Here is a 26,480-nt window from a genome sequence, read left to right as displayed (position 1 = left end):
CAGTTTGGGCCTGGGAAAGTCCAGTTATCCTTGGATCTACACATAATGGAGCCCTAATACTTCTCTTGGTTACTTGACCTGATAATTACTGGAGTCATAGCGCAATACAGAGAACTTACAAAGTTGCATTCGTGATGCGCGAGTCGTGCATTACGGGCCTTGGCACGCCCTACATGTTGGGACGACGCGCTTAATGGACTCTGTACTTTGGAAACATGACGCCTGAACATTGCCACTATGCAGGGCTCAACGATCGGTATGGCACCACTCGCATTCATCTCGATTGGTCACCTACAACACTGCTTTGAATATGTATTTTAAATTGGCATTTTTCTTTTTCGCTTGAGTATTCACTCGTCATGTTCGGCATCATGCTGCATTAGTCATGTACCCAGTATATTTCACTGGATAAATATGAACACCACATGCCAACTGCCTCGCAGCCCTTTTGCAGTACGCCTACTCTAACATTGACTCGCCACATGGATGCTATTGACATGCCGTCTATGCTCTCTACAAACAAACCAATCAAGCCTTGGTGGCGTGCTCTTCAAACAGTTTTTTCTGCTTTTCCCATTCCTTCTTCATCTTCTTCAAGCGCGCCTTGGGTACATCAGCGCCATCCTTGTCCTTTGTCGGCAACCCCTCATCATCCCACGCACTGTATTCCTCAGTTCTGAACATATCCTTGGGGTTGATCTTGGCTTGTTCGGCAAGCTTGGCCTTCTTCTCGGCCTCTTCGCGCTCGCGCTTCAGCTTCGCTTCCGCTTTCTGCCGGGCGATTTCCTCTTTTTGAGAGCGCGCGGCTTGCAGTTCGGCATCAACAGGACGCACCATTGCAGGCGCGTTCTCGCGATCTTCCAGGTAAATGCCGAGATCCCAGAGATGAGTGTCGCGCAACTGGTCGCAAAGGTCTAGGTAATCTTTTGCCGGAGCCTTCTTCTTGGCTAGGTTTTGCAGATTCTCTTGGAAAGTGGATAGGACCTCTGCATACGGAAGTGCTTCGATATCCTGCTTCTGCGTGGGGTTATGTTGCGCAATGATGGATTGCAAGACCTCATCCGAGAGGTCGCCAGCGATGGCATGTTGGCGTACTTCGTCGCGTTCCCGTGACACGGCGTACACGTGCTCTTTGGCCGCCGAGGGAATGTCGATACCTGCCCAGCCGATGCCGCCGTCGTATGGGTCTGCTGAACCGTCCAGTCCAAATATGCGGACAATGCGAGTGATGTAGCGGGCGACATCAAACGATACAGAGTCGCTGAGGCCAGCCTTGTCTGCAGAGTTGTATTCTGTAATGAGACCCGAAATTGCGCGCATGGCCGTAGGGGTATCGAAGGAGTCGGCCAGCGCGCTGTGAACCTTTTGTTTGGCAGATTCGAACGACTTGAGAATCTTGTCATCTTCTGCGCCTGTCGAACCGATGTTGGGATTCACTTCCAAATCACGGACTTTGTAGAAAAAGTTGGTGACGTAACTCTCCCATGACGAACCAGACTTGCGCATGTCCGGAGTGATTTCGACACCATCATGCCAGCCTCCAAGCAAGAAGATGATGCGCAGACTGCGCGCATTCCAGTCGCCACGACTCAAAGCTTCGCGAATTGTGGTAAAGTTCTTAAGGGATTTTGACATTTTAGAGCCGGATATTGACAAGTGACCCATGTGAAGGAAATAGTTCACCCATTGGGTTGGGCGCCCATCCTGTGACCAGTACGCTTCCGATTGGGCCAGCTCGTTGTCGTGATGTGGGAAGCAAAGGTCAATACCGCCACTATGAATGTCCATCTGTTCGCCTAGGACTGCTGAGGCCATGACTGAGCACTCGATGTGCCATCCTGGTCGACCGGGCCCCCAGGGGCTTGGCCACGCCGGCTCACCAGGTTTACTTGACTTCCAGAGAGCAAAATCTGATTCATTTCGCTTTTCCGACGTCTTGACTGATGATAGGGCGCCTTCGCCATCAGCTTGTAGATTGGTGTCACCCCTGTTCCATGGCTCCAGACGTGCGTAGTGGTTGCCCTCTCTCTTCTCAAAAGCCTCGATATCAAAGTAGACGGATCCATCAGAAGTGCTGTAAGCCATACCGTTCTTGATGATCTTGTCTACAAAAGAAACAATCTGGTCTCCGTACTCGGTTACTCGCGTGACTACATCTGGGTCTAGCACATTGAGAGCTTTCATATCCTCGTTGAACCGAGCCTCGTACTTTTTGGTGAGTGTTGTGAAAACAGTGTGGTCACTGGCATCAATGGAAGAGCCGTATAGGGAGTCCAAATAGGGTAGCAAGACATCTTCAGCGCCAGCATAGAACAGTTCGATGTCTTCAGGTGTCGACTTTGACGGGGCTAGCAATGAAGTAACTGCAGTGCCAGCTGTTCGAAGGTGCATCTTGATCTTGGCTTCCTTGTCGCCAGCAGGACCAACGCCATCGACCGACTTGCCTTGGATGACATTGGCGTACTTTTGAGCGGACTCCTCGTTGAAGTTGCCAATGGTCACGTCTTCGCTGAGAAGGGGGAGATTCTTCTTGACGTATGCATCAAAGGCCTTTATGGTGGTGTTGATGACCTCTTCTGTGACGGTTGGGTTGTCTGCTTTGAACTTGGCGAGAAGGTGCTGTTGACGGCCACGCAGAATGATCTTGTCATCGACATCTGTAATATTCTGAACAAACTTGACACTGTATCCGTAGTAATGGGCCAATATTCTGCGGAGAATGTCGTTTGTGACATAGTTGCGAGCATGGCCCAGATGAGCATCATCGTAGACTGTCGGCCCGCAGCTATACCACTTGACCTCTTTGCCTTCCGGGTCAATAGGAACAAAGTCGTTCTTTGATCTGGTCAACGAGTTCCACACTTTGAGTTTGGCAGGGCTGGAGCCCTGTGGCTGTTTCCATGGTGGCTGGGTGCGGGCTGGAGTCGCCATGGCGGCGAGACACCTGGGAATGCGCTGACTTTGATTTACTACCCGACTAGTTTTGGAGAGCAGAAGTGGGGAAGACGACTTGACGGTGCGGGACAAAGACCGGAACGCCAGTACCATCAATGTGACGAGACACTGTGGTGACCACGAGCGACAGTGCAACAATCCGAGTAGATAAATAAAGAATAACAATCAGGCCAGGTGTAAGTAGATTGGGTTGCTGCTTACCGGGTGAGTCAGTCCGTCAGTCCGTCAGTAGGGGAGTGTCACGTTGTGTGGGTGGTCTCTGGCCGAACCCTCCATAATCCCTGTCAGCAAAATCTTGGCGCTCTCGGCCAATCACCGTGCCCAAAGCTCCCCGCCGAATATCTCTGTGCATATGCGACGCTTCCATTGCGGGTTTTGCAACTTCTTGTACATTCACCTCGCCGTCTCTACTGCTTGCTCCCCGAGTCGTGGCTGTCTGTATCGTCTGAAAAAGATACAATGGCGCCTGTTCCCTCCCCCTTCCTCGACCCTGGAGCGTATGCGACAGCGGACAATCTGGGTATCCTGCAATTGCGCCGTGATCACCTCATCCCAGCCCTCCTCAAGCCCAACGCCGACTCTGACTACGCCGAGGGAAAAGTAGAGAACACGCGCTTTGGTTCTTTCCCCCACAGCACGCTTGTCGGCCAACCCTGGGGCACCCAGATTCTCGCATCCGTCGTCGACACTGGATCGCGTGGCAAGTCCAAGAAGAGGAAGAGGGACGGCAAAGATGAGAGCGAGGGCACACTGTCTGCCGAGCCAGAAGTGGCCAAGAAGGATATTGTTAAGGCGGCAACGGCGAGCAGTGGGTTTGCGCATCTGATACCGCCTACGCCAGAGATGTGGACTTTGTCTCTTCCACATCGTACCCAGGTTGTATACACGCCCGACTACAGCTACATTTTGCAGAGGTTGCGCGCAAGGCCAGGCGACCACATTATCGAAGCGGGCGCAGGAAGTGGAAGCTTTACACACGCTGCCATACGCGCAGTCTACAATGGCTACCCGGGCACCCGCGACGCCCTCGACGAGCCCAACGGCGAGGAAGAAAACGCAGTAGGCATGTCCAAGAAGCGAAAGCGCAAGACACGAACCGGCGGCGTCTACAGTTTCGAGTATCACGAACCACGCGCAAACCAACTTCGAGCCGAAATCAAAGATCACGGCCTCGAACCCCTCGTCACAGTAACCCACCGTGATGTCTACAACGACGGCTTCGGTCTGGAGAACTCGCCAGGTCCAGATGCCGACTGCATCTTCCTCGATCTCCCTGCTCCGTGGCACGCACTCAAACACCTCACGCGCTCCCCTCCCTCCACCGCCGCCCTGAACTCGGTAGCAACCGACATATCCACATCCACCTCCGGAGACAACGATCCTACCACACCTACGGCGCAACCCGCAGAAACAAATCGCAAACCCTTCGCCACCCCACTCAATCCCCGCAATGCAGTCCGCATCTGCACCTTCAGCCCCTGCATCGAGCAAGTCACCAAGACCGTCTCGGCCCTGCGCACCCTCGGCTGGCAGGAAATCGATATGGTGGAGATCAACGCAAAGCGCCTCGACGTGCGTCGCGAGCGTGTGGGACTGCAGGAAGAAGGCGTGAGAGGTGGAAACGCGCATCCCGCAAACGTACAAGAAGCGGTGCAGCGCCTCCGCGACGTAGAAGGCCGCGCCGCCGTCTTCCACAGCATGCAGCGCGAGAAGCAGGAGGAGGTGATGCGCAAGGCTGAGGCGAGGAAGAGGGGCGAAAACGTCAACTGTGATGTGGACGGCGGTGCTCGCAAGGGTAAGAAGAAGTTGGAGGGCGTGCCGCCGAGCAAACACGACCGGCTGGCACAGACCAAGAAGGACTTCGAGACGAGACCTTTGTACAAGGAGGGCAGGCTGGTTCATCGAACAGAGCCAGAGCTCAAGACGCACACTTCCTATCTGGTCTTTGCTATCTTGCCCAGAGAGTGGTCCAAGGCAGATGAAGAAAAAGCTAGAAGGAAGTGGGGATGATGTTGAACAGTGTTACGCATTATGGAGATATCGTCAGTAATCCAAAAGATACCCATTGTTGTTCTAAAGTGATGAATATATATACAGACTTCCCTGACCTTTGAACCATGAGCGTTTGATTATCAAACACAAATGTATTCTGAAAAAAATAACTATGAACCAGATGTGATCAAAAGAGAAGAGAAAACGCCTAGCAATAGCTGCCCTTCATCCCCAGACCGCATCCTTCGCCCTATGACTACCCGCTCTTCCTGGAGGCGTACTGATGACATGTGTCCAGGCTTCATCGCCATCAATGAACAACCGATACGTGACAAAGCTCTGTTCCCCATGCTCAGGTGTCGTGATTTCAACGGCACCAAACTTGCTGTTGCCATCGGGAAGATACTTCAAGCATACATCCTCGTCATCAATTTCCTTGTACGTACGGAAGGGGAGGTAGAACATGCTCAGTGGGCTAGTGCTGAACTCGTGTACCGTGGCGCTGATGGGCCATTTGCCGTCCTTGGGCGGTGGAAACGATGTGGCAGCAAACTCATGGCGATCACCGCTTAGTACTACCACACCAATATCATGTGTAGATGACATATCCCATGCTGCTTCCAGAATCATCCTGCGTTCAGACAAATGCCCACCCCACGTGTCTTCGGACCCAAACTGCCAATTCTTAGTAAAGGGTGTGCCAGTAACAATGAATTTCCAGTGCACGCCGGCTGGCGGCTCCTTCTTGATCCACGAAAGAAGATCAGATAGCTGTTGGGCGCCCAACATAGTCTTGGAAGCGTCCCAGGGGTCTTTATTAGCAGGACTACGGTATCGGCGAGTGTCAAGGAGGAAGAACTCGGCAGGGCCTTGAGTAAAGGAAAAGTAAGTGACGCCCGGGCGATGAGGAGGTGGGTTGGGGGCAGCGTTGTAGTGTGTAAAGGCATCGTACGCTGGAACCGCTACACCCGTCATGTTGCTATTCCACTAGATATCTGGTCAGCAAGGTAAATACGAGAGGAATGGATGGCGTGGCTACTGACATCATTCTGAATCTCATGGTCATCAATGACATGGATCCAGGGGAGATTCCGACTGACTGCTGGCCAGGACGGTGAGGAGTATACTTGGCGGTACTCGCGTCTGTAAGTCTCGACGTCGCTGCCAGTACGATGTGGGACATCAACGTAGATGAAGTCGCCGAGGAAAAGCATAAAATAAGGTTTGAGTTCGGGAAGCCAGCGTGCAAGGTGCTTCATGCCCGGGAACTCGAGGGGGTGCTGAAGCGGTGTGTATGGAACGCGGGGTTTGATGCAGCTCGAATGGACGAAAGTGTACTTGTTGTCTTTGAGCAGTGAAATATGGCCCGGCCGTGGTGCGGTTGTGAAGGTACCAGTAATGTTCCCACGCGACGTCTCGACAATGTACTCGTACGCCAGGTCGGGGCGTAGATGCTCGAGGCTGAGGACAGTGGTAAAATCAGTCTCGTTGGTGAGCCAGTAGTCTGGCTGGCTCGCGCGGTGTGTTTTGTGCATCCAAGAGCGTTTAGTTTCGTCGATGGAGCGGTAGAGAACCCTCACATCAAAGGCAAAAGGCTCTCTGACCAGAATCTTCGCACTGTTCTCCGACACGTATCCGACACGGGCAAAGCTCGCGTCGTGGCACTGGTGGAGCAACGGCGCGCGATAAACGACGTCCAAGGCCATAGCAATCAGGGCCATGTTGATGCCAAAGGTGACCCAGCTCCATAGCGCCGACGAAGGACTCGGGAGCCCAGTGAGAAGAGTGCGCAGTACCTTGGGCTCCCTCTCTTCATACTGGACGGTTTCCTGGACGTCGAGCTCCTGCAACGGACCCTCGTCTGCGCCATCGATGAGCTTGATGTCGTCACTCGAGTCATCGCTCTTGCCGCCCACGGTTTCCTTGACGATAATGTCGAGCTCATCGGATATAATCTTGTACTGGGCTGTGTCCTGGAAACTCGTGAAGAAGGACGGGATGTAGACAAGCGTGAGTGCGGTTGCGAGTGCAGGAACGATCTACATGGTATAACCTGTCGCGTTAACATGACCCTGATAAGATGGATTTATGTACCAGTCATCTGGCGTAGTGCTATACTGACAGTTGTGGGTATCTGCGGCCAAGTCAGTCGTTTTGCTCGAGTTGCAGTATCTGCAGGTTATGCTCACCCATCGCAAGAAGATCCATATGCTCAGGCGGAGAGCCAGAGAGCTGACAAGGGTGAGGATATCACTTGCCGAAGCCATAGTGCTATGCGATAAGCATCACTTGGCAGTGTCCAAATGAGGAGAGCGATGGGAAGAGTGGGCGCGTCTTAAGCTTTGTTCAAGTACATCAATCGCGTCCGAAGCAAAAGCACCGCGCAATCACCATGACGTCGTTTGGCGCTAACACTCTTTTTAGCGCGACGACCAGGGGGTGAGGGTGGGAGAGCTCCCACATCATGCAGTCATCTACACATGCATACACAACAACAGCGAGAAATCACCCTTTCCGTTACCATCGTTCCCCCAAGAATGGAACGATTACGACGTACGATTATCCGACTGCTCGGTCAGCAATGGCCCTGTTCACTAAACTTCAGATGACAGTCCATTGCGGTGCTGCTCTTACCTATATCTCAGCCTCGTGGAATAAGAAAAAAGAGAGCGAGGGCCAGTGTGCATATACGGTGCATACACTCTCCAAGCTTGATGAGAAGCCTTGAAACCTCAGCTGCAATTGAGGCAGTGCAAGAGCAATGCTATCATCGGTTCGGTTAATAGCACCCCACTATCATACATAAGCGACCAGCATCTGCTAGGCTGTACTGGTACTTCTCAGCTCACCATCCTCAGCCTTGTCCTCTAATCTCTCTCTTTCTCTCTCTCTCATACCAACACTCCTGTACCTTCAACATGCGACTAATCAACACGAGTACCCACAACTTTGAGGAATTTATCGGTCGTGATATCCCTCCGTATGCCATACTGTCTCACACATGGGAGACCGAAGAAATCACTTACCAAGACTACGCCAATGATGCCTGCCGACACTTCAAAGGCTTTGCAAAGGTTATGAAGACACTCGAGATAGCTGAAGCGAGTGGCATCAGATATGCGTGGGTAGATACGTGCTGCATAGACAAGAGAAGTAGCGCGGAGCTCACTGAAGCCATCAACTCGATGTACTCCTGGTACCAACGTAGCGAAGTCTGCTACGCCTTTTTATCCGATCTCGAGGCTGATGCGGATCTCCAGGCAGACATGCCACATTGCCGTTGGTAAGTCAACCTCGCGTGACTTGGCATATACAACTGCTTAATGCAAATGCCCTCATACATAGGTTTACTCGTGGCTGGACACTACAGGAGTTTATTGCCCCTCACACTGTATACTTTTATGATTGCGATTGGCAATATAGGGGATCGAAGGAAAGTCTGTGCACCATGCTATGCCGGATCTCGGGCATAGATCGGAATATTCTCTTGCATCGACGCCCACTCCATTCAATATGCGTGGCCCAAAAAATGTCATGGGCTTCTTCACGATATACAACGCGAATCGAAGATGCGGCCTATTCATTACTCGGCTTGTTTGGCGTCAACATGCCATTGCTCTACGGTGAAGAAGATCGGGCTTTCCTCAGGTTGCAAGAGGAGATCATCAAGTCATCTCCTGATCTCAGTATACTCGCATGGACGGATTCTACAAACCAAGGCATCAGAGAACATAGCTCAGAACTACATTGTGGCGTCCTGGCAAAAAGCCCAGCTCAATTCTCCACTGCTGGGTCGATATCTGGATCAATGGGCATCGATTCCGTGTCAGAGTCTTCAGTCACCAACCGGGGTATACGATTGTTTAATGCGCTTTGCATAGTCAAGGACTCGATCATCATGAGGAGTTCGTACATCATGCCTTTGTACTGCAAGTCTGCCTCCGGTGCCGAGCTTGGTATACGCCTTGAAAAGATCGGAGATGAGATGTTCCTCCGCAACGACCCGTGTAATATTGTCGAATATCAGATTTCCAGATATATAGTCGGTCCTCGATACATTCATCTTGCAACCACAATCCCGTATGCTCTCAGGATAAATGACGGACCTGATCAGTATGTCGCTAGCCAATACCTGGCCAGTCTTCGCACTCAGGTTCTCGCATTGGAGTTCCCAGAATTCGTTAGCGTCTTTGACTATTGGGGCGTATTCAACCATTGCAATGGGACTTTTTTTGAGACTTCGGGGCGGCCAAGGGCGTGGGTTGCTTTACGCTTTTCGGTCTACTTCGATCCCAGTATTGTGGGGACTCATGGAATTGGAGCACAAATGACGGGGACCACCACCATCAATTGCATGCTTTACATCATAGGTTGGACGTCCGTTGCGGAAAATTCCATGCGTCACTTCCTCGTAAACGTTACAGAATGCGCCGACGCCGTAGCAGAGGTGCAAAATATTCTCACATTGCGGGAATATGACGTTTCCCAGGCCCAAGATGTCTTAGACCATTACCTTCCCGACTCTTCTTCTTTAACCCTGAATATTCCCGGCTCAGATCTAAAATTTCATATCTATATCAAATATACGAGGATGGCGGACACTAGAATATACAGACAACCATTCTGGAAGCTTAAGATTCAGTTCCTTTAAACAATGCCTACTATGCATATCTAAGGCATTACTCTTAGAAATATAGTTTTCTTATCTTACTTTCTGCAGGCTAAATATTGATATATACATATACTTATAAGTAGCTAAGAAAGTAGTAACCTAGATAATAGAGTACTGGTCATGTTTTTGAGCTAAAGAGTCACTATAGGTATTGCATCTAGTATATTCTAGGTTGCTAGAGATAATCAAATGGTATTCCATCTAATAGCATGAAACACAAAATCATTCCCTGCATTTTCTTTGGCTCTGCTTATTTCAATTGCACATGTTCTGCACTCGGCTTGCACATGGCGTTCATATTCCGGTGTTCCCACTGAACCTAGTACACGAATATCATTTCTAACTACTAGATTATAATCTCTAAGCCACTCCTACCTCAATTTCGCGTTGCCGTACCGGCAGATACTTCCCTCCCGTAGTCGATTCTACAGGATGCGCTACTTGAGACTCTACTGGACTACTCAAGCACCCATGGCACGAATTCGCATCCGGATAGCGGCGAGAAAGGAGATGTTCGCAGATCAGCTTATACAGCTGCCAGGCCGTCTGGAGAAAGATTAAATCTGCCACTAAGACAGCTAGTAGTAAGCTGCCTGGTGAACGCATGTGGGGAACTTGGCAAAGGTATTGAGCGGAGATAACTGAGGGCGTCACAGATAAGGTACCAGTATCTGTATCATCGTAGCTCTGAGTCGCTGGCCCAGGTTTTGCATTGACGGATTTCTTCTGCGCAGATACAAGATTCGAAGTGAATGACCGCAATAGCTCCACGTCCGTCAACATTGTTGGCTCTTTCGTATTCTGACCCAGATCAGCCAAGACCATGGCGTATGCCGCTTTGGCCAGATTGCTCGCTGGAGTCCAGATGTTAGGATACACGCGCAAGCTGTCGAGCTCTGCTATGGTTGGATGGCTGTTCGGTTTCGGGTATTCGTATTTACCTGGCTGTGTAGCCACGATGAACTGCGCGTGGAAGTAACTAAAAAACCCATCGTCGTCGATTCTGGCATCAGACTGAGGAACAAAGTAGAGAGAGCCTTTGCGAGTTGGCCAATAATCTTTGCTTCTTTCGCGCGTCTCATTCTGCATGCCAGCGGTGACCTCGGTCCAGTATGTAGACATGAGCGACTCGCCCCACCACAGACTTGCTCGTGCCATCGGATCACGACTCAATATTCCTGAACCTAGAAACATTTCTATTTGGGAAAAGGAGACGGTGTCGGGTACGTAGTCGTAAGACTGGGTGACGTTGAGGAAGACTGGCCCGGTGGCTGTGGATATCTGGCATGTTACATATGTGCGCACACTCGCGCCCCATTCCGTGAATGCCAGTTGGTTAGCCGCGCGGTCCTGGCTATCAAGATCAATCTGGATCGAATTTACAACGCAGTTCTCGAGCACATTGCCAAGATACGTTAGCGAAGGCGAGATCATTCGTTGTGGCTCCTCTTGCCATACACTCGTGAGCGTATACATCAGTGCTGTCTGGTTGGTGAAGAATCGCGTGTTTACAGGTAGTGAGCTCGGTTGGCATATTGGTCTCACTTTTGACGTAAGGTAGGATGGCAAAAGCTCTATCGGACCCATTGATTGCGCGAGGGTGACGTTGGGGTTGGTAGACATCTCGATGGCCAAAACATATCCGCTTGAGGCAAAATTCACAAAAGTGAATACCCCCGTTAGTACAAGGCCTCCAATCACTGCCCCTGGCGTGAACCACCGGAAAGGGAAAGGGCGAGTTAAATTGTAGCTGAAAAGGGACTTATGTCGTGCACCCATTCTGTATGTGTGAACAGATGTTCAGAAAATAAATATATAATGTGGAATCTTTTGACCGTAAAGGTATGCTATGACGATCATGGATAGCGGAAAAGTACTACCTACTTATCTAAAGATCCTCTCGCTCAATCAATGTAGCAATCCGTCGTCAATCACAGTCCCTCGCTTCTGCACAATCGAGGGCGAGGAATGGGGGCGAGAATCTCTATTCTTTTGCAAAATAAGAGACAGCTGAGGAGATGCGTTACACAATGCATAAGGACAACGGACTTGAATTACTCAAAGTAGCTTAGGTATTGTCTGTTCTGGCGACAGCGACAGCGGCCCGCATGGTGGCGCAAGGCTGAGGCGAGAAACTGAACGTGGGCTGAGCCGCACCGTCAATCGAGACTCACGTGGACTCTCTGTCTGTATGTCGTACGATGTGGCTAACTCGGTGGCTAAACCAAACAAGGTTAACAGATGATAGGAAAAACGCCTCTACGACAATTGATGTGGTGGCTGAAGCAATCAATTGATGGCAATGGATGATAATGGGATAGATAAGCGAGGGAGCTCGTATCACGCCAACTTTCCACATCCTACAACCTTGGATCAAATATGGCTCCACCAACTCCGGACCAATACTACTCTTGTGAGGCTGATTTGTATCTCACATTATCACCTCTTGATCCATATCAAACTAAGACTTGAAGATGTGTTGCAGTCACGTTTGATGTTTCTCCCGTTACCCTCCACCACCGACATATTGGCAGACCTGCTAGACGCGATTGCCAGCCAAAATAAAAGAACTACTCATACCACGAGTCGTTTTAAGCTTGTGATTCAAAAGACTACGTTGAAGGAACTAATTTGTATAAGAGAAGCGTGACTAAATGGGAGAGGAGTAGCTAAACAAACGAACTCCGCATGTTCGATATGACGCGAGAGGACTATCATTAAGTAAAAAGAATTAATAATACATAAATAATCTTGCTTCAGAATCGCTATGTCGCTCCTACAACTCCCTACTTCGGTAGATAGGACGAATGCAAACTCATTAGTTCTCCTTGATCCGGTGCACGGGCCACAGCTTACTCGACTCCCACTAGCAGCCGTGTATTCTGAAGGAGAAGTCCAGAAGTTAGGGTTGTAAACTTAGCCGCTCGCTCCATCACCTTATAATTAGCTAGCTTTTGATTACTTAGCATGAAATACTCTACATTTTGTCGGTGCTAAGCACACGGTTTGCACTCAGAATGACTCATCCCCGCCCCCTTACATATACTCATTTAGGAAGGTGATCCTGCCACGAACGACAGTCTTATAAAGACACATCTTTGGTGGAATTTCGTGATACCTAGCCGCGCAACTATTACTACTAATATGGCGGCTCCTACATCATCTGAATCACTCCAAATCGTTCGTATCGACCGGATATTGCCTGATCAACCTGCAACCCGCGAATTTACCACGCCACTGTCACTGCTAGATGCAACAACCGCCAAATTTAGCCTTACTAATGCTATATGGCTCCTGGAATGTCCAAATGATCGACTTGCTCCAAAAGATGTTATCGGCCACCTACGCGCAGCATTTGGCGCGACCTTGAACACATACCCGCAATGGTGTGGATTTCTCAAAAGCATCGGTACCGTTGACAGCAATGAATCTACCCCAGAAACAGCGCGGTTTCCCACCCATGCCAGACGCTACGGTCGGGTATACGTATACTATGGGACAAGTGCAGACCCGGGAATCGAATTCGTGGAGGCGACAAGCCTGGCAACTGTAGACAGCCTTTACAATGTTCAGTCTGCGAAGAGGCGACCTATCTGGAACCGACTGGAGGATGAGGTCACGCTTGCTCGATTTGTACCGCAGACAGATTTGGTTAATGCGCTTCAATCGAACGAGAAAGATGCGAATGGCTTGTACAAGCCGTGCATGGCTGTGCAACTTACTCAGCTTGCTTGTGGTGGTTTCGTGATAGCTGCGAAGATCGCCCACCCGCTTGCAGATATCACGGCCCTTGCTCGTTTTGCACAGGATTGGGCGAGTAATTCACGTGCCATGATATCGAAAGCACCCTTTCCAGCCCCAAGCTCAGTCTTCCAGCCTGATCTTCTGGATGTTTGTGCCGCGGGTGACATCAATGCCAGCGAGGCCAATCCTACCATTATAGAAGATGCACTTGCCCTTCCGCTGCATAGATACGACTGGTGGGCGCCGCCTATGAAGCCTCCAGCACCCTTTTCCGCGGATCTGCCTTCAGCGGGGAAGTCGCTCCCGTGGGCCGAATGGAATACGCAAGCGAAGGTAGAGCAGTACACGATACATTTGAACCAGAAGCAGATCGATTTTCTATGGCGATCTGCAACGCAAGACAGTTCCAACACATCTTCAGGTTCGAAAATCAGCAAGCACGACGCCGTGTTGGCCCATATCTGGTCGTGCGTGGTGCGCGCTCGTGGTCTTCAGGCGGACCAAGAACCCGTCCATTGCGACCTCGTGCTTGGTACCCGACCAGCACTCAAGCTTGGTGCTAACTTCATCGGATCGCCAACCATGATGCTGAACATTGAGTTGGCTGCTTCGCAAGTCGCTACGGCCTCGCTTGGGCAAATCACACGGCGTATACGCGAGACCCTGACGACAGTCAATGATGCGCAACGACTAGCGGCGCACCTCCACAGTATTGCATACGAAAAGTCGCCCCAGCGGATCTGGCAGGGTTTTCTGGGCCAGCGGCACATAATGGTGACGACCTGGGCGCGAGCGGGCATGTACGAAGTCGACTTTGGGTTTGGGTCACGCGTTCGCTACGCTGATGGTGTTGTACCATGCTTGGATGGGTGCATTCTCATTAACGACGGGCCACCAATGGATTTCACATCGTCTTCAAATACGTCTCCAAGAACCTGGACAGATAATGGAGTTGATGTGACGGTGCCGTTACTTCCTGAAGATATGCAACGCTTATTAAAAGACCCGCTGCTTTTGCCGCAAGTATAGGTTCTGAGCTAAATGTATAAAATTATTTTTGTAACGTTGTGTCTCATTACGCTGTAGGTGACTTTAGATGTTCTAGCGGTTGGGGAGGCATGTTATTGCTGCAGTATATCCATCACGGATTGCCAGTGTGGGACATAAATCGTTGGAAGGTCAATTCTGTAGTGGTATTACAACGCAACTCTCTAATTCTATAATCTCAAAATTACTTTACAACAGTATAGAAGAATTTTCGAAAAGCAAACCACCTATAGAGATACAATGGCAGTCTGTGAAAAAAAAAAGAACCCATCCATCTGTATCACTCTGCCTGCTTCGAGGTCTTTGTTCTCAATTTCATAAGACCATAAACCAAACCGTACGAGCTCAGAGCAAACAGAGCGCATATTCCGATATTCCTCCATCCATAGTAATGCTCGTTGATATTGAGGGTGGCCAGATAATCACTTCCCTTCCGGTACTGGCACACTCTGCAAGCTTCCGTCGCATCTGGATTCACCAAGTTTGCTGCTCTTCCCAGGCCTTGGAGATATGGTTCCAAGTAAGTGCTGCAAGACTGGCCACTTGGCGGGTCAAACACTGCAAATTCAGACGTCTTGCAGATAACCTCCTTGTCCCACATAGTAAACGTGAGTAGGCCTCCCATGAGATATGTAAATGGATTGAGGTAGTACATCCAGTAACGCCAAAACGACGTGATCTGGCTATACGGGAGGAGGACACCGCAGAAACACGTCAAGGCGGAGATGACGACTGGATTGACAAGACTTGCAGCGATAGCGTTGGGAGCGTATGCAGCGACGAATTGCCCTATGCCCGTGTAAATGAACTCATAAATAAGCATGATGAGAAACACGGCGCCAGCATCCTTGCTTGCAGACGGGAAGCCCACGGTGTAGTAGAAGCAGACGAAGTAGAGAACTGCGCAGAGGACGAGATAAGCGAATTCACTGACGATCACGCCCGTGACGAAGGCTACCCAAGCTGTGGAATATAAAGTTAGAGTCATGCTTGTGATGTGTGAACGCGGAAAACTCACAGTAAATCCTGCTCTTCTTTTCACGAGCGTCGTAGATGTCGCGACGTTCGATGAACAATGGCTGCAGTTGCGCAAATACACCAGGGGCAACGAAGATGAAATTGAAATTGGCGAACAGAGCCAGTTGCAAGTCTGCCACGCTGTTTCCAATCATCCAGAAGGTAAATCCGTTAAAAAGAGCAGAGCCAATGTGCAGGACTATCTTGTTGTTGACATAGTCAATGTTCCTGTAAAGGGCGATGTTCATGCGGTGTGTGACAACTTTGATCTGGGTCCACATATCCGCGGCGAAAGGCTTTCCATCGTCAACACTCTTAGCCGGCTGTGCAGCAGTCTCAGTGATGATATGATCAAGTTCCTCGACGACTTCAGCGTGCTCTGGAGACTCCAACCACACCTTGTTCCAGTCTTTGCCTTGCGAGAGAGTGCCTGAAACGACGTCGATCATGTGTTCTGCTGGGTTCGCTTCTGGGGGACATGGGGCTCCGTTGCGTCCAAAGTAGTCTTTTATCGTGGCTGCGTTAGTACCGATGTCTCCAAAATACACTGTCTTGCCACCTTTAGTAAGCAGGAGAAGAGTGTCGAACTCGGCGAACAGTTGCGCGCTGGGCTGATGAATCGTGCAGAGAATGGCTTGTCCAGCCCCAGCAAGCTTGCGAAGGAACCGCAATGTATTGAACGCAGACTGGCCATCCAAACCACTCGTTGGCTCATCCAGGAAAATGAGGATGCTGGGTTTCGCTACCAGTTCAACACCGATAGTGACTCGTTTGGTTTGCTCAATTGAGAGGCCTGCTCCAGCTCGACCAATCAGTGTGTGCTCCAAGTCGCGGAGCTCGAGAAGATCAATGACTGTATCGACATAGCGAAGTTTCTCTGCCCTTGGCGTGTCTGCTGGCTGACGCAGAAGAGCAGAGAACTCTAGAGCTTCCCTTACAGTCGTGTACGGTTCGTGAACGTCTAGTTGCTCACAATAGCCGGCACTACGCTGAAATGATACCGGTAGAGGTCTTCCATCGACAAGGATAGAACCATGGATCGTCCCCTCGGTTTTACGTTGAGCAAGAACATCCATTAGCGTCGTCTTGCCAGCTGTATACTATATTAACAAAACCCAAATGTGAACCAAGGGTATACAGCAGGTAACTTACCACCACTAGATCCCATAAGAGCGCCCAAGGTTCCCGGTTTTATCCATCCTTGGACGTTATCTAGTAAAACGCGGGGACCACTTGGGGTCTTGACAGTATACGTGAGGTTTTTCCAGGTGAAAACAGACTCATTACGGATCAGCCCATCGGATGGGTCCTTCGCGGACGAAGCGACTACACCGCTCGAATCTGAGGAGGTAGGGGCCTTTTCGTCCACTTGAGATTCTTCATCAGCGGTTAAGACAGTCTTCGCTTTCTTTACATTCTCGCGCGGAACTAGAAGCGAGTCACCTCCGGTGAACGTATTCTTCCAATGATTCGTGAAGAATATAGTCAGAGCAGTGAACAAGACCCACCACGCCCAAAGAATTCCAAAATTTCTCCAGAGATGACTGGTCGCATATGAGAGAGAGGCCAGATATTCTTCGCCACTGAGGGAGTTTGCTCCAACTGCTGCTCCCGCAATGCCAGCGCAAGCATTATTGCTGGTCATATTGTAGCCAGGTCCGGCAGGTATGAGGTTGGGAATGACACAACGCATGATTTGCCCTTTGAACTCTAAGGTAAATTGTCAACACTGAAACCTGCATATCAACATGAACAAAAGAAAGGTTATCCATAACATACCACTAGCCATGAGGGCTTCAAAGCCATAAGCCAAAGGGTTGATCCAGTATATCCAGACAAACCACGGATGCATGGCTGTTTTTGGGATCATGTAGCCCGAATACATGATCAAAGCCGATATCATAAACCCTGAGATTTTCGAAGCATCGTCGAACTTGTCGAAAGCAGCCCCAATTAGTCGAAACAATGACGTCATGCAGATGGAAACTGAGAACAGGAGTACCCAATACGTGAAGAACGCACCGGCATTCTGCTTCAGTCCCACCATGAAATACACGATCAGCGAAAAAGTGGTGACCTGGGAGGCTATGATTGGAATGTCTGCGGTGATCTGTGCGAGGCAAAATGCAGCAGGATGGTAGAAAGCAAACTCCTTGTGCTTGGCGAGAACGGGTCTTCCAGAAAAACTATCAGTCACTTCCGAGAGGGCCATTAGACCAAAAGTCAGCACACTGATGAACAGTGTACCACCTTTACCAAAAATACCACTGCTTGTATCGGGAGTATTGTAGAACAAGCTACCAGTCATCAACGCGAGGACAATGGTAAATGCCTGTTTGATGATGAAGGTCGCTCTGTCACCCCAGAGAATTTGATATTGGCGCATGACAGCAGTGGAGATTTGCTTGCCTAGAGGGACGGTGAATTCCGAGTTCTTTGGTAGATGTCTGGATTTCTCCGTTGCAACAGATTGCTTGAAGTCCTCTGTGCTTGACTTTGCGTATTCGGATTCCGGAAACGTGTATTCCAGTTGCATTCGCTGGTGGATATTGGACTGCTCGTAGCGTTCACGAACCGCATCGGCCGATCGGGGAAATGAAGCCTCGAAGCCGGGATGGATGGCCCTTTCGGAAGGGACAGTTACGCCAGTCAGGAAATCTGCCACGTTGGCTGAAGAATTACATAGAAACCCAAGCTGCTCCATGAAAGGACGTGCCTCCTTTCTTGGGCCATAGAAAATTTGCTTGCCCTCATCGAGAACTAGGACTTTGTCAAATTGTTCGAAGATGCCGTTTCCAGCTTGGTACAGTGTTGCGATCGTTGTGACACCTAATATCGTCGTCATGGCTCGAATTGCCTTGGCCCACTCGAGAGCAGTGCTTGCGTCAAGACCGCGAGTGCTGTTATCCCAACAGAAGACGCTTCCTCGAGTTGCTAAGCATTCGATGATAGACACTCGCTTTCTCTCACCACCTGAGACACCACGAACATACTCGTTCCCGACTTTGGTATCATGCGTACTGAAAGTTGCGGTAGGATGTCAGCAAAATTCCTTGAGCTAAGAATAATTCACCTCGAATCTAACGAAAAGCTAGACTGAACCCGATGATGATCATGCATTTTTGACTGGATGTGACTTACTGTTGAATGCCCATAGAACGTAGCAAAAAGTCCTTCATCTGCTGTTGATATTCCTTTTCGGTCTGCGTTTCGCGAATGCCTTTGTCAGGAATTTTCATCATTGTAGCAAAATCCATGGTTTGCCCGACTGTCAGACTTGGGAAGAAGATTTCTTGCTCGGTGTTGATAACAATCTGTCCACGGTACTTGGAGGCTTCCTCCGAGGACAGGTTGCCAAAGCGGACTTCGCCTTGGATCTCAGCATAGGCAGAGCGTTTGTTGGCGAGTACATTGAGCAGAGTAGTACAACCAGCTCCAGGTCGGCCGAGCACCAGCAACATCTCACCAGGCTTGACACAGCCATGTGAATGTTCCAAAATCGTTTTCATGCTGCTGGGCTGCCTCGATTCGATAATCCTCTGCCATATATTGAACTGTGAGAGGAAGTTTTCCTGTATCATGGCGCTTTTGCCAATCCCTTTCACGGTAAGGTTCTGCCAAGTCACCCCCAAATGCTTTGGCTTTTGTCCACGGTTGTTTGCATTCATCTCTTTGACCTCATGAGCCATGTTCCAGTCACTAATCCTTGCTTCATCTTCGTCCGCTTCCTCGGTATCACGAATATCCCTTTCTCGAATTCTCTCCGAGTATGTGGACTGGCGGGTCAAGGTTCGCAGGATCTCTCCAGCAATAGTTTCAGATTCGCGACGATGGTGACTATGGTGGCTTTGTTGAGAGGCCATGGAGAGGCGGTGACCAGGAGACTGGGGATTGCTTGTCTCTGAGCGCTGGCGGTCTAACATGACGATCGTTTTTTAAAGATACAAATGTTTGAACCTAAGCAGTTGAAATGGTGATAGGGAAGAAGAACATATCAGAATCGCAGTCAAATGTGTGTTACAAAACGGAAAGAGCTGAAGAGTTTCTCACAAAAGCGAAGGGATATGGGAAGTAAACTAATATTAGAGAAATTTGATAAGACATTCATGATATCGGAGGTCGGACGAAGGCGATGACGACTTTGGTGTAAAGCTGGCATCTTTCGCTGTCTCGGAAGTAAAAAACGGCCATGGTCGGGGAAATGATATTACAACGGAGGATTCCGTTGTCCGTTGTTGAGCTGAACTGATAGAGCATTGGTAATTCTCAAACTGAGAGTCATAGAAAGTCAGTAACAGGAAAGGGCTCATTAGTCAGATACGTTTAGGTTTCCGACACGGTCCGGATTTGGCTAGCTTCGCGAGCCCTTTATTATGTAAGCGGAACTTTCGGAACCTCTTCGGAACCTCACTAGGCCTGCTGCTAAGTCACGTGCAAATGTCATCTTGGTGTGGTCGAGCTTCTAATTTCTCTAACTTCGGTCTTCGGAGGTGCGACTCTCTCCGTTCTTCTTCCGTCTCGACCCGGACGTGTGAGTTGCTTCCCTAACTAGGACCACCTGCTCGGTACTTGAGGAACCATATTCACTTCCGTGTGCATAGTTGCATGTTCCATAATTCCTGTTGGGCGAACCAAGGGAATCAGTCTAACCGAATGGAGCCTGAAACAATGGATACAAGTGAGGACCAGTCAATCGAATCACAGAAGCGGAAGCGTATAACCAAGGCATGTGATGTCTGTTACAACAAGAAGGTCAGCAGCTTTCGCTCATAGCCGGCAACGTTGTGGCTGTTCCAGTCCACTGGCTAATGGGCTCTGCAGATTAAATGCGATGGAGCTACCCCACAGTGCGAATGGTGTGCTCATCGTGGCTTGCAGTGTTCGTACGAAAGGAAGATCGTGAGGAAAAGGCGCTCCAAGTATGCAAAACAGCTATCCGCCTTTTTTTGTGCTGGTTCACTTACCTTCATCAGTAAACAGCATCGCAGCCAGCTACTAGATCGCGTCGATCGATTGGAACGACTTCTGGCCAAAACACTACAAGAAAAGACAGGTGCATCTCTACCCCGTGAACCCTCATCAGGTCCTTCAGAGTCAGCAACAGATACTTCACTCACCAGAGAGAATGACTTCAATAATGAAGCACGCGATATTTCAACGCCGTCATCCATTGAGCAGCCAGCCCTGGGCTCTCTCCACTTTGCAGGCTGGCGACTAGGATCTTTCAATTCGAGCAGCGGCATTCCCGTGTTTTCGGAACTGGGTGAACAATGGATCCGGTCCCGTACGGGCCAAGATGCGTCACTTGAGCGAATTACAGCACTTCGCCAGTCCTGGCACAATATCGCACATTCAGACTGGGGTTCATCGGTTGATGTAGCAAACGTGCATTTGCCGATTGACATGCCAGATCGGCAAGTAGTTGAGAAGTGTTTAACCCTATTCCGCGAGTCATTCCTCTGCCGCGTCTTCCCCGTTGTTGACCCTGTTCGACTTCAGACTGCAATTTCTGCGGTATACTCATCAACATCAAGCGACCCAGTCGGCGACATTTCTAATGCACAGGCTTGTATATTTGGTTTTCTTGCATTCGTGTCTTTCTTTAACGTCTGCAAATCGGTAAAGATAGCATCCAATGCGGAGAAATATTCGTGGACGGCGCATCGGATACTGACGACGTACATGCGACCTGTGACAGTGGAAACATTGCAAACGTCGTGTATGCTGGTATGTCTTAGTGTCCTTTTGAGTCCGTCGCGTCGTACATTGGCTGATAAGTAGTTAAGATGATGTACCATCTCTTTTCTGGCGACCTTGCCAATGCTCTTATTCAAGATTCGGTCGCTACTCGAATCATATACATGCTTGGTGCACATACCACGACCTATCCTTCGTGTGAAGATGTGAACATCGTATCTGCGAATTCTTCATATCGCTATCGATATCTATTGCGGAACATTTTCTGGTTGGTTTACATTATGGACAAAGAATTATCACTCCGAACTGGACAGCCGCCGTGTTTGCAAGACGAGCATTGTGATACCACCCCTCCACCACCCTACACTCGGCGGATCTTTTCGCAAATGATGGACTTTGGGGCCGAAACGGACTTGGATACCGTACACCCCTTCCCAGGTTCCCCATGGTTGAGCATCATCAAGTCAAAGGCCTACAGCGCTCTGTACTCAGCTCGCGCGTTGAGGAAAACGGATGCGGAGATTTTGAGAGACATTCGTGAGTTAGACGATGATCTCGAATGCTGGAGGCTATCTGTTCCCCTTCCATATAGGCCCACTGTTGCATTTACGCGTGCGACGTTACCAGAGGACGTGTTAGCTATGCCTTCGACGATGCTGCATCTAGACTATAATCATTGCGTTGCTGCAATTCATCAGGCAACAAGTAGATGCCAGGCTTGGACTTCTGGAAACCAGGATGAGATGGAGGGCGTAGGGAGCAGTCTAGAGTTGAGCATCGAGGCTAGTCGGTCTTCGTTGGTCTATCTCCAAATGGCAAGCCATCTCCTCGATGAGAACAGCTTCTGGTACGTACACTTATCAATGCCCTCCCCATTTAGTCCGTTTTTCGACCTCTCTTAGTAGATCGTAACATTTTGAAATGAAACACCCACTGATACAGTGCGTCTTCTAGGATGATCCTCTACTACCCGATGTCGGCCCTGCTCACTCTCTTCTACGGCATTCTCCACCGACCTCTCGCGCCGCAATCGCACAAAGATCTTGAGCTGTTAAAGAACGTTCCACTCATGATTCGAAGAATTCCAAGAAGTCGCTGGATGGAAAAGGCAGCTCGCCAGATCCAAGCTGTAGATGAGCTAGTCGAAGAACTAACTACCCTCGGACAGTGCGCAATTGACAAGGCAACACGGGAAAAGGGAAGTGAGACAACAGAAGGTATCTTGCTCAGGGATTAACGTCATAAACAAGGGTGTAGATTGTATCACAAGAGTACCAGGTGCTCTGCGCACATGTTGAAATTTGTATTCGAAGCCATCTTTCCTTTAGCTGTCCGGACTTGTGAGGAAATCCAGCGTTATCAGGATCTAGAAGCATTTGCAAGTGTATAGAATTTACTATTAAAGAATCAAGTTTAACGGACCAACAATACACTGCACGTCCGTCTGGAAGCAAGTTGTACATTATGTGGACTACTACTACTACTAGGAGCTGTTACCTACAACAAGAGGATATGGGGAGATCGGCATCAGGCTGAGCTACTGGGCCGGATATCCTGTTGTTTACATGGAACATTTTATGGTTTTTCATACTAGGTATGCAAAGACTTGACATGTTGCTGTGGTAGCCAGTCAGTGTCCTATCTATAATCTGCGCTATGCTCAGCGGTGTTATGCCATCGCGGTATACTCACGAGCTTTGCACAACCCCATGCACCAACCACAACGCTTTAATCGCCATAATGCTGCAGATCAATGTGCCATAGGTAACAAAAGTGCGGTGTGCATAGTGTTGGGCGGCTACCCGAGGAATTATCCGCTGTTTGGTGCCATTGATTAGGCCTAACAGGCACTGAATACTATCTCGTGATATGGCATTCATATACGTATATTTGAGCTGTGCGACCCGCTACTGGACGTGAAGACTTAGGGGAAGCTTAACCAGTTGCTGTATTCAGTAGAATGTTACTTATATGTACTTCTGCCTGTTACATATGTGCAACGCGTTGAATGTACATGTATCGGTGACACATCGCAGATTAATGTTTCACGATCCAACCAGCCAAGGAGGTCATATCATATTAAGATAATGCTAGGCGCTAGAAATGATTTAAGCAAGTTTGGCTGAACAATCTTTTCCCTGTAGTAAAATATGAACCTGGATGGTGGCATGTTGCACTCAGACAGATGCAACATTGGCGTCCTTTCTGGCACGAACCTTGAGATTAAAGGAAAATGTAGATTATCAGTTGGACATCCTACATTCGTGCTGCGGTCGTGCACTTTACTACTGATCTCTAGTCTATTGCGACATCACCGTATGCTCGTATTGTTTTTCACTCCGGGAATCTGCATATGTGATTTTCCATCTGCCCACTTGTGTCGCCACAGGTACTGTGCTACCAGCCCACAGGACCACAGTAAGCGTGTGTGAGCAAGCACCCCGCATGATACAGCAGGGGTTTGGGCAGAGATGCTGCAACTTCCCGCGCTGTTTACGACATACATTCTACAGGTAGAATTCGAGGGTTTTGAAGAAAGGGTATGCCAATGTTTGGGTGCAAATGTTTCGCCACTTCGTGCAAGCGCTGAGTATGTAATTGGTAGGACGGTGATAAGGAAGCACAGCGGGCTTATATTCAGTCGACAGCAACACCGGTCGCCTTATTGAGGTTATGTAAGCTTACCGTAGCTACGCAAAGGATACTGATAGCTGATCGATCGCAGCGGCCACTGCTTCCAATAAATGTGGTTGCGCGACCCGAGTGGCCTTTTCACTCCCTGTAATTCTCATATCCACACATCGATCGTATCAAGACTCAATCCGGAGCATTATCCAATTCTATCAACGGTTGATTTCTCCCACCTCCCACGAAATATCATCAACATATGTGCGTAGTCGCTGCCGTGAAATAAATCTCACTCTTTTCACGCAGATATGATCTCAACGCTGTTTGTATCTCTCTCGCATGGACTAAGTAATTGGCATAACGCATCTGGGACATAACACAATGTTCGATAGGTTTTTGATTCTCTTTCCATGCTACAAATTCGGAGAAATCCCCTTTCTCCGACATTTCGCGAGATTTCCACCCCTAAAGGCCACGCAAACCCACAGCTCCTATGATTATGGCTGCACTAGCGCCGAATACCAAGAACGCAGCAGAAGCGCTACTCGACGTACCGGTCGCCAATCCAATGAGGCCACTGCTCATATCGACTACGTCCGCTGCTATACCAGCCCATAAGGCCCTTTTGATCTCGTGTCTGCCACCATCTGGCAGATGATTGTCTCCAGCAGTCAAGAGCAATACTCCTAGCACGAGATCCCTACCACCGAACATTCGGGGCAACGCATCATAAGCTGCGGGCACATCCATCTCGACTGATCGCAGCACAGATCAGTTTTCAACTCAAAAGGTCATCATGGAAGGCATGATTAACGTACATAGTGAACAGCCGAAGTGTGGCGAAACTAAGCAAGTGATTCCAAGCCCAACGCGCAGGGCTGCAATAGCTTTGATGGCTATATTGGATATTGAGTTTATGGGTTTAGGCTCGTTTGCGAGTTTCGCAGGAAGGAGTGGCTCATTTTGATTATGGATAGATGAAGGCATGATTCAGTTTCTCGCTTTAAATCAAGAATCAGCTAGTCATGTATTAAATCCCTTACCAAAATTCAGGTTGATGACTGAATGTTGAAAAGGTAGATGAGATATTGTGGTTCGGCAACAGTGCAGAGGCAGCTGCGCTTTAATAAACTTGGGGTGCTTTACGTTATTCAAGATGATGAGGTTATGTGATTCCGAAACTAGCACCGAGCTGTCCTAGTAGGGGTGCCGTACGCTAGAACCCCGCGGACAGCAGAACGCCGGACTTGCCCTCACAATACTAACACAAATCGAGTGCTGTACAGCTCTGAAGGAAAGCCATTATTATCAGTTTTTTTATCGTAATAGTCTATCAATATCTAGTATTGTTACAAGATGAGTGGAATACATCAAAGTCACAAATTCTATCTAAGAAAATTTATCTTATATTATCAAGGTACTATTAGAAATGATTGTGGAACTAGATGGGGGGAGTATGTAAAAGGAAATAAGAGTAGAAATGATATATAGATCGTAGGATATGTTTGTGGCCTTTGGATCACCTTCAATATCTTTATGGCTACTTTAGCGTTGTTAGGTCCTGCATAAAACATCGTGGCTGGCTAGCTTCCCGGGCGATAGAGCTTCTCTGTACAAGGAATAGCAATTGGATTGTTAAAACGAACTAAGTTTTGGAATCAATTCTTTATCCTACCGTTTGCTGGTTTCTGCCTTGATGTGGAAGTAGATCAGGACAAAAAAGCATTTTTCTCGCTTGAAAGGATGGTTAACTTGCATTCAAGGGAGTCGGAACGCCGGAATATCGGCGGAACGACTAAATCGCCAGCTATCAAGATCGTAAATCCAAATGTCACAGCATTCGACCTGACATAAAGTTAGTGCGTTCCATCGACTTGAAATGTCCTAAAATAATCATCTATTGTGAATACAGAGTGGGGCATCGAAGGCAAAAAGGTGCACCAGTCATCCAGTCCCGTGAGTGCATCGATGGAGGGCATCTGAGGACAACAATCAGCTGGAACAATCATCTATTAGGTATCGACAGCATACATCTAAATCTCGATTTCCTTGATCTTGATCGCTTGGCAAGTCGATCTGGGTTGCTGCTGAATGGTTTTCTGTCTTACCATGTTTGGCCTTACTGACTAGGTCCCGAGCGTACGATGCAATCTCTCTTGCGAAAGAGAGGTTCAGTGCTGATGATGATATCCATTCAACATAGCCGAAGTAGCCAACTATGAGGTCCAGTAAGGACAGGCCAGAGGTAGAAGTAGCGGAGAATGGGTCTTTGATGATGCAAACAAATAGTTTAACTAAGCCAACTAGAGGGAAATAGAACGATAGCCTAAAACAACCATATCGTCAGTACCATGACACAGTGAACTGATGAGTCCGTGAGAATAGTCTTTCCTTACCAAACGGGCAAATATGATGCAACCTCCAGTCCCTGAATTGCCAAGATTATCTGCCTTGACAACTCAGCAACAGCGCTTGTGCTTTTTTTGCATCTGCTCAAGTATCGAAGGGATCTTGTTGAAATGTAATTGGGGTCTGATCCATGGATAGCAAAGGACTCCGTTGGTCGCTATCACCAAGACATGATAGCTAAAGTGAATAAAAAGAAGATGGTACATCTGCATGCCCTGTGGTAGTCTTGAGGATTTAAACGGTGTCCTATTCTGATACACTGGACTTAGAGACGCCCTCCATTCCGTCAATCATTGATTGAGTTTCTGGATATTGGATA

At 49.0% G+C, this 26,480-nt stretch overlaps 9 protein-coding genes across 9 annotated transcripts; 4 read left to right on the top strand and 5 right to left on the bottom strand.

The window, feature by feature from the left end:
- Positions 1 to 528: 528 nt before the first annotated feature.
- COCVIDRAFT_14187 (hypothetical protein) lies at positions 529 to 2,931 on the bottom strand (the record flags this gene model as incomplete). Its single annotated transcript, XM_014703268.1, has 1 exon — positions 529 to 2,931. The coding sequence occupies one exon, from the start codon at positions 2,929 to 2,931 to the stop codon at positions 529 to 531; it is 2,403 nt and encodes an 800-aa protein (XP_014558754.1).
- A 483-nt stretch (positions 2,932 to 3,414) lies between these two features.
- On the top strand, positions 3,415 to 4,965 carry COCVIDRAFT_93556 (hypothetical protein; the record flags this gene model as incomplete). Its single annotated transcript, XM_014703376.1, has 1 exon — positions 3,415 to 4,965. One exon carries the CDS (start codon positions 3,415 to 3,417, stop codon positions 4,963 to 4,965), a length of 1,551 nt encoding a protein of 516 aa, XP_014558862.1.
- A 207-nt stretch (positions 4,966 to 5,172) lies between these two features.
- On the bottom strand, positions 5,173 to 7,214 carry COCVIDRAFT_24808 (hypothetical protein; the record flags this gene model as incomplete). Its single annotated transcript, XM_014703287.1, has 4 exons — positions 5,173 to 5,934; positions 5,991 to 6,986; positions 7,070 to 7,081; positions 7,137 to 7,214. 4 exons carry the CDS (start codon positions 7,212 to 7,214, stop codon positions 5,173 to 5,175), a joined length of 1,848 nt encoding a protein of 615 aa, XP_014558773.1.
- Positions 7,215 to 7,865: 651 nt separating this feature from the next.
- COCVIDRAFT_50376 (hypothetical protein) lies at positions 7,866 to 8,809 on the top strand (the record flags this gene model as incomplete). Its single annotated transcript, XM_014703375.1, has 2 exons — positions 7,866 to 8,230; positions 8,293 to 8,809. Coding segments are annotated over 2 exons (882 nt in total), but the record flags the coding sequence as incomplete, so codon positions are not given.
- Positions 8,810 to 9,979: 1,170 nt separating this feature from the next.
- Positions 9,980 to 11,242, bottom strand: COCVIDRAFT_24805 (hypothetical protein; the record flags this gene model as incomplete). Its single annotated transcript, XM_014703286.1, has 1 exon — positions 9,980 to 11,242. One exon carries the CDS (start codon positions 11,240 to 11,242, stop codon positions 9,980 to 9,982), a length of 1,263 nt encoding a protein of 420 aa, XP_014558772.1.
- Positions 11,243 to 12,763: 1,521 nt separating this feature from the next.
- On the top strand, positions 12,764 to 14,392 carry COCVIDRAFT_14183 (hypothetical protein; the record flags this gene model as incomplete). Its single annotated transcript, XM_014703267.1, has 1 exon — positions 12,764 to 14,392. The coding sequence occupies one exon, from the start codon at positions 12,764 to 12,766 to the stop codon at positions 14,390 to 14,392; it is 1,629 nt and encodes a 542-aa protein (XP_014558753.1).
- A 298-nt stretch (positions 14,393 to 14,690) lies between these two features.
- On the bottom strand, positions 14,691 to 19,116 carry COCVIDRAFT_93344 (hypothetical protein; the record flags this gene model as incomplete). Its single annotated transcript, XM_014703374.1, has 5 exons — positions 14,691 to 15,373; positions 15,429 to 16,520; positions 16,580 to 17,137; positions 17,207 to 18,447; positions 18,569 to 19,116. 5 exons carry the CDS (start codon positions 19,114 to 19,116, stop codon positions 14,691 to 14,693), a joined length of 4,122 nt encoding a protein of 1,373 aa, XP_014558860.1.
- A 979-nt stretch (positions 19,117 to 20,095) lies between these two features.
- Positions 20,096 to 22,361, top strand: COCVIDRAFT_35910 (hypothetical protein; the record flags this gene model as incomplete). Its single annotated transcript, XM_014703373.1, has 5 exons — positions 20,096 to 20,179; positions 20,249 to 20,346; positions 20,401 to 21,154; positions 21,214 to 21,971; positions 22,079 to 22,361. The coding sequence occupies 5 exons, from the start codon at positions 20,096 to 20,098 to the stop codon at positions 22,359 to 22,361; spliced, it is 1,977 nt and encodes a 658-aa protein (XP_014558859.1).
- Positions 22,362 to 24,217: 1,856 nt separating this feature from the next.
- On the bottom strand, positions 24,218 to 24,739 carry COCVIDRAFT_35909 (hypothetical protein; the record flags this gene model as incomplete). The annotated part of the gene is made up of 2 exons (XM_014703372.1): positions 24,218 to 24,507; positions 24,571 to 24,739. The coding sequence occupies 2 exons, from the start codon at positions 24,737 to 24,739 to the stop codon at positions 24,218 to 24,220; spliced, it is 459 nt and encodes a 152-aa protein (XP_014558858.1).
- Positions 24,740 to 26,480: the final 1,741 nt, after the last annotated feature.

This window comes from Bipolaris victoriae, assembly GCF_000527765.1.
Source record: "Bipolaris victoriae FI3 unplaced genomic scaffold scaffold_23, whole genome shotgun sequence".
NCBI lineage: Eukaryota > Fungi > Ascomycota > Dothideomycetes > Pleosporales > Pleosporaceae > Bipolaris > Bipolaris victoriae.
This window is presented reverse-complemented; position numbering and strand designations above follow the sequence as displayed.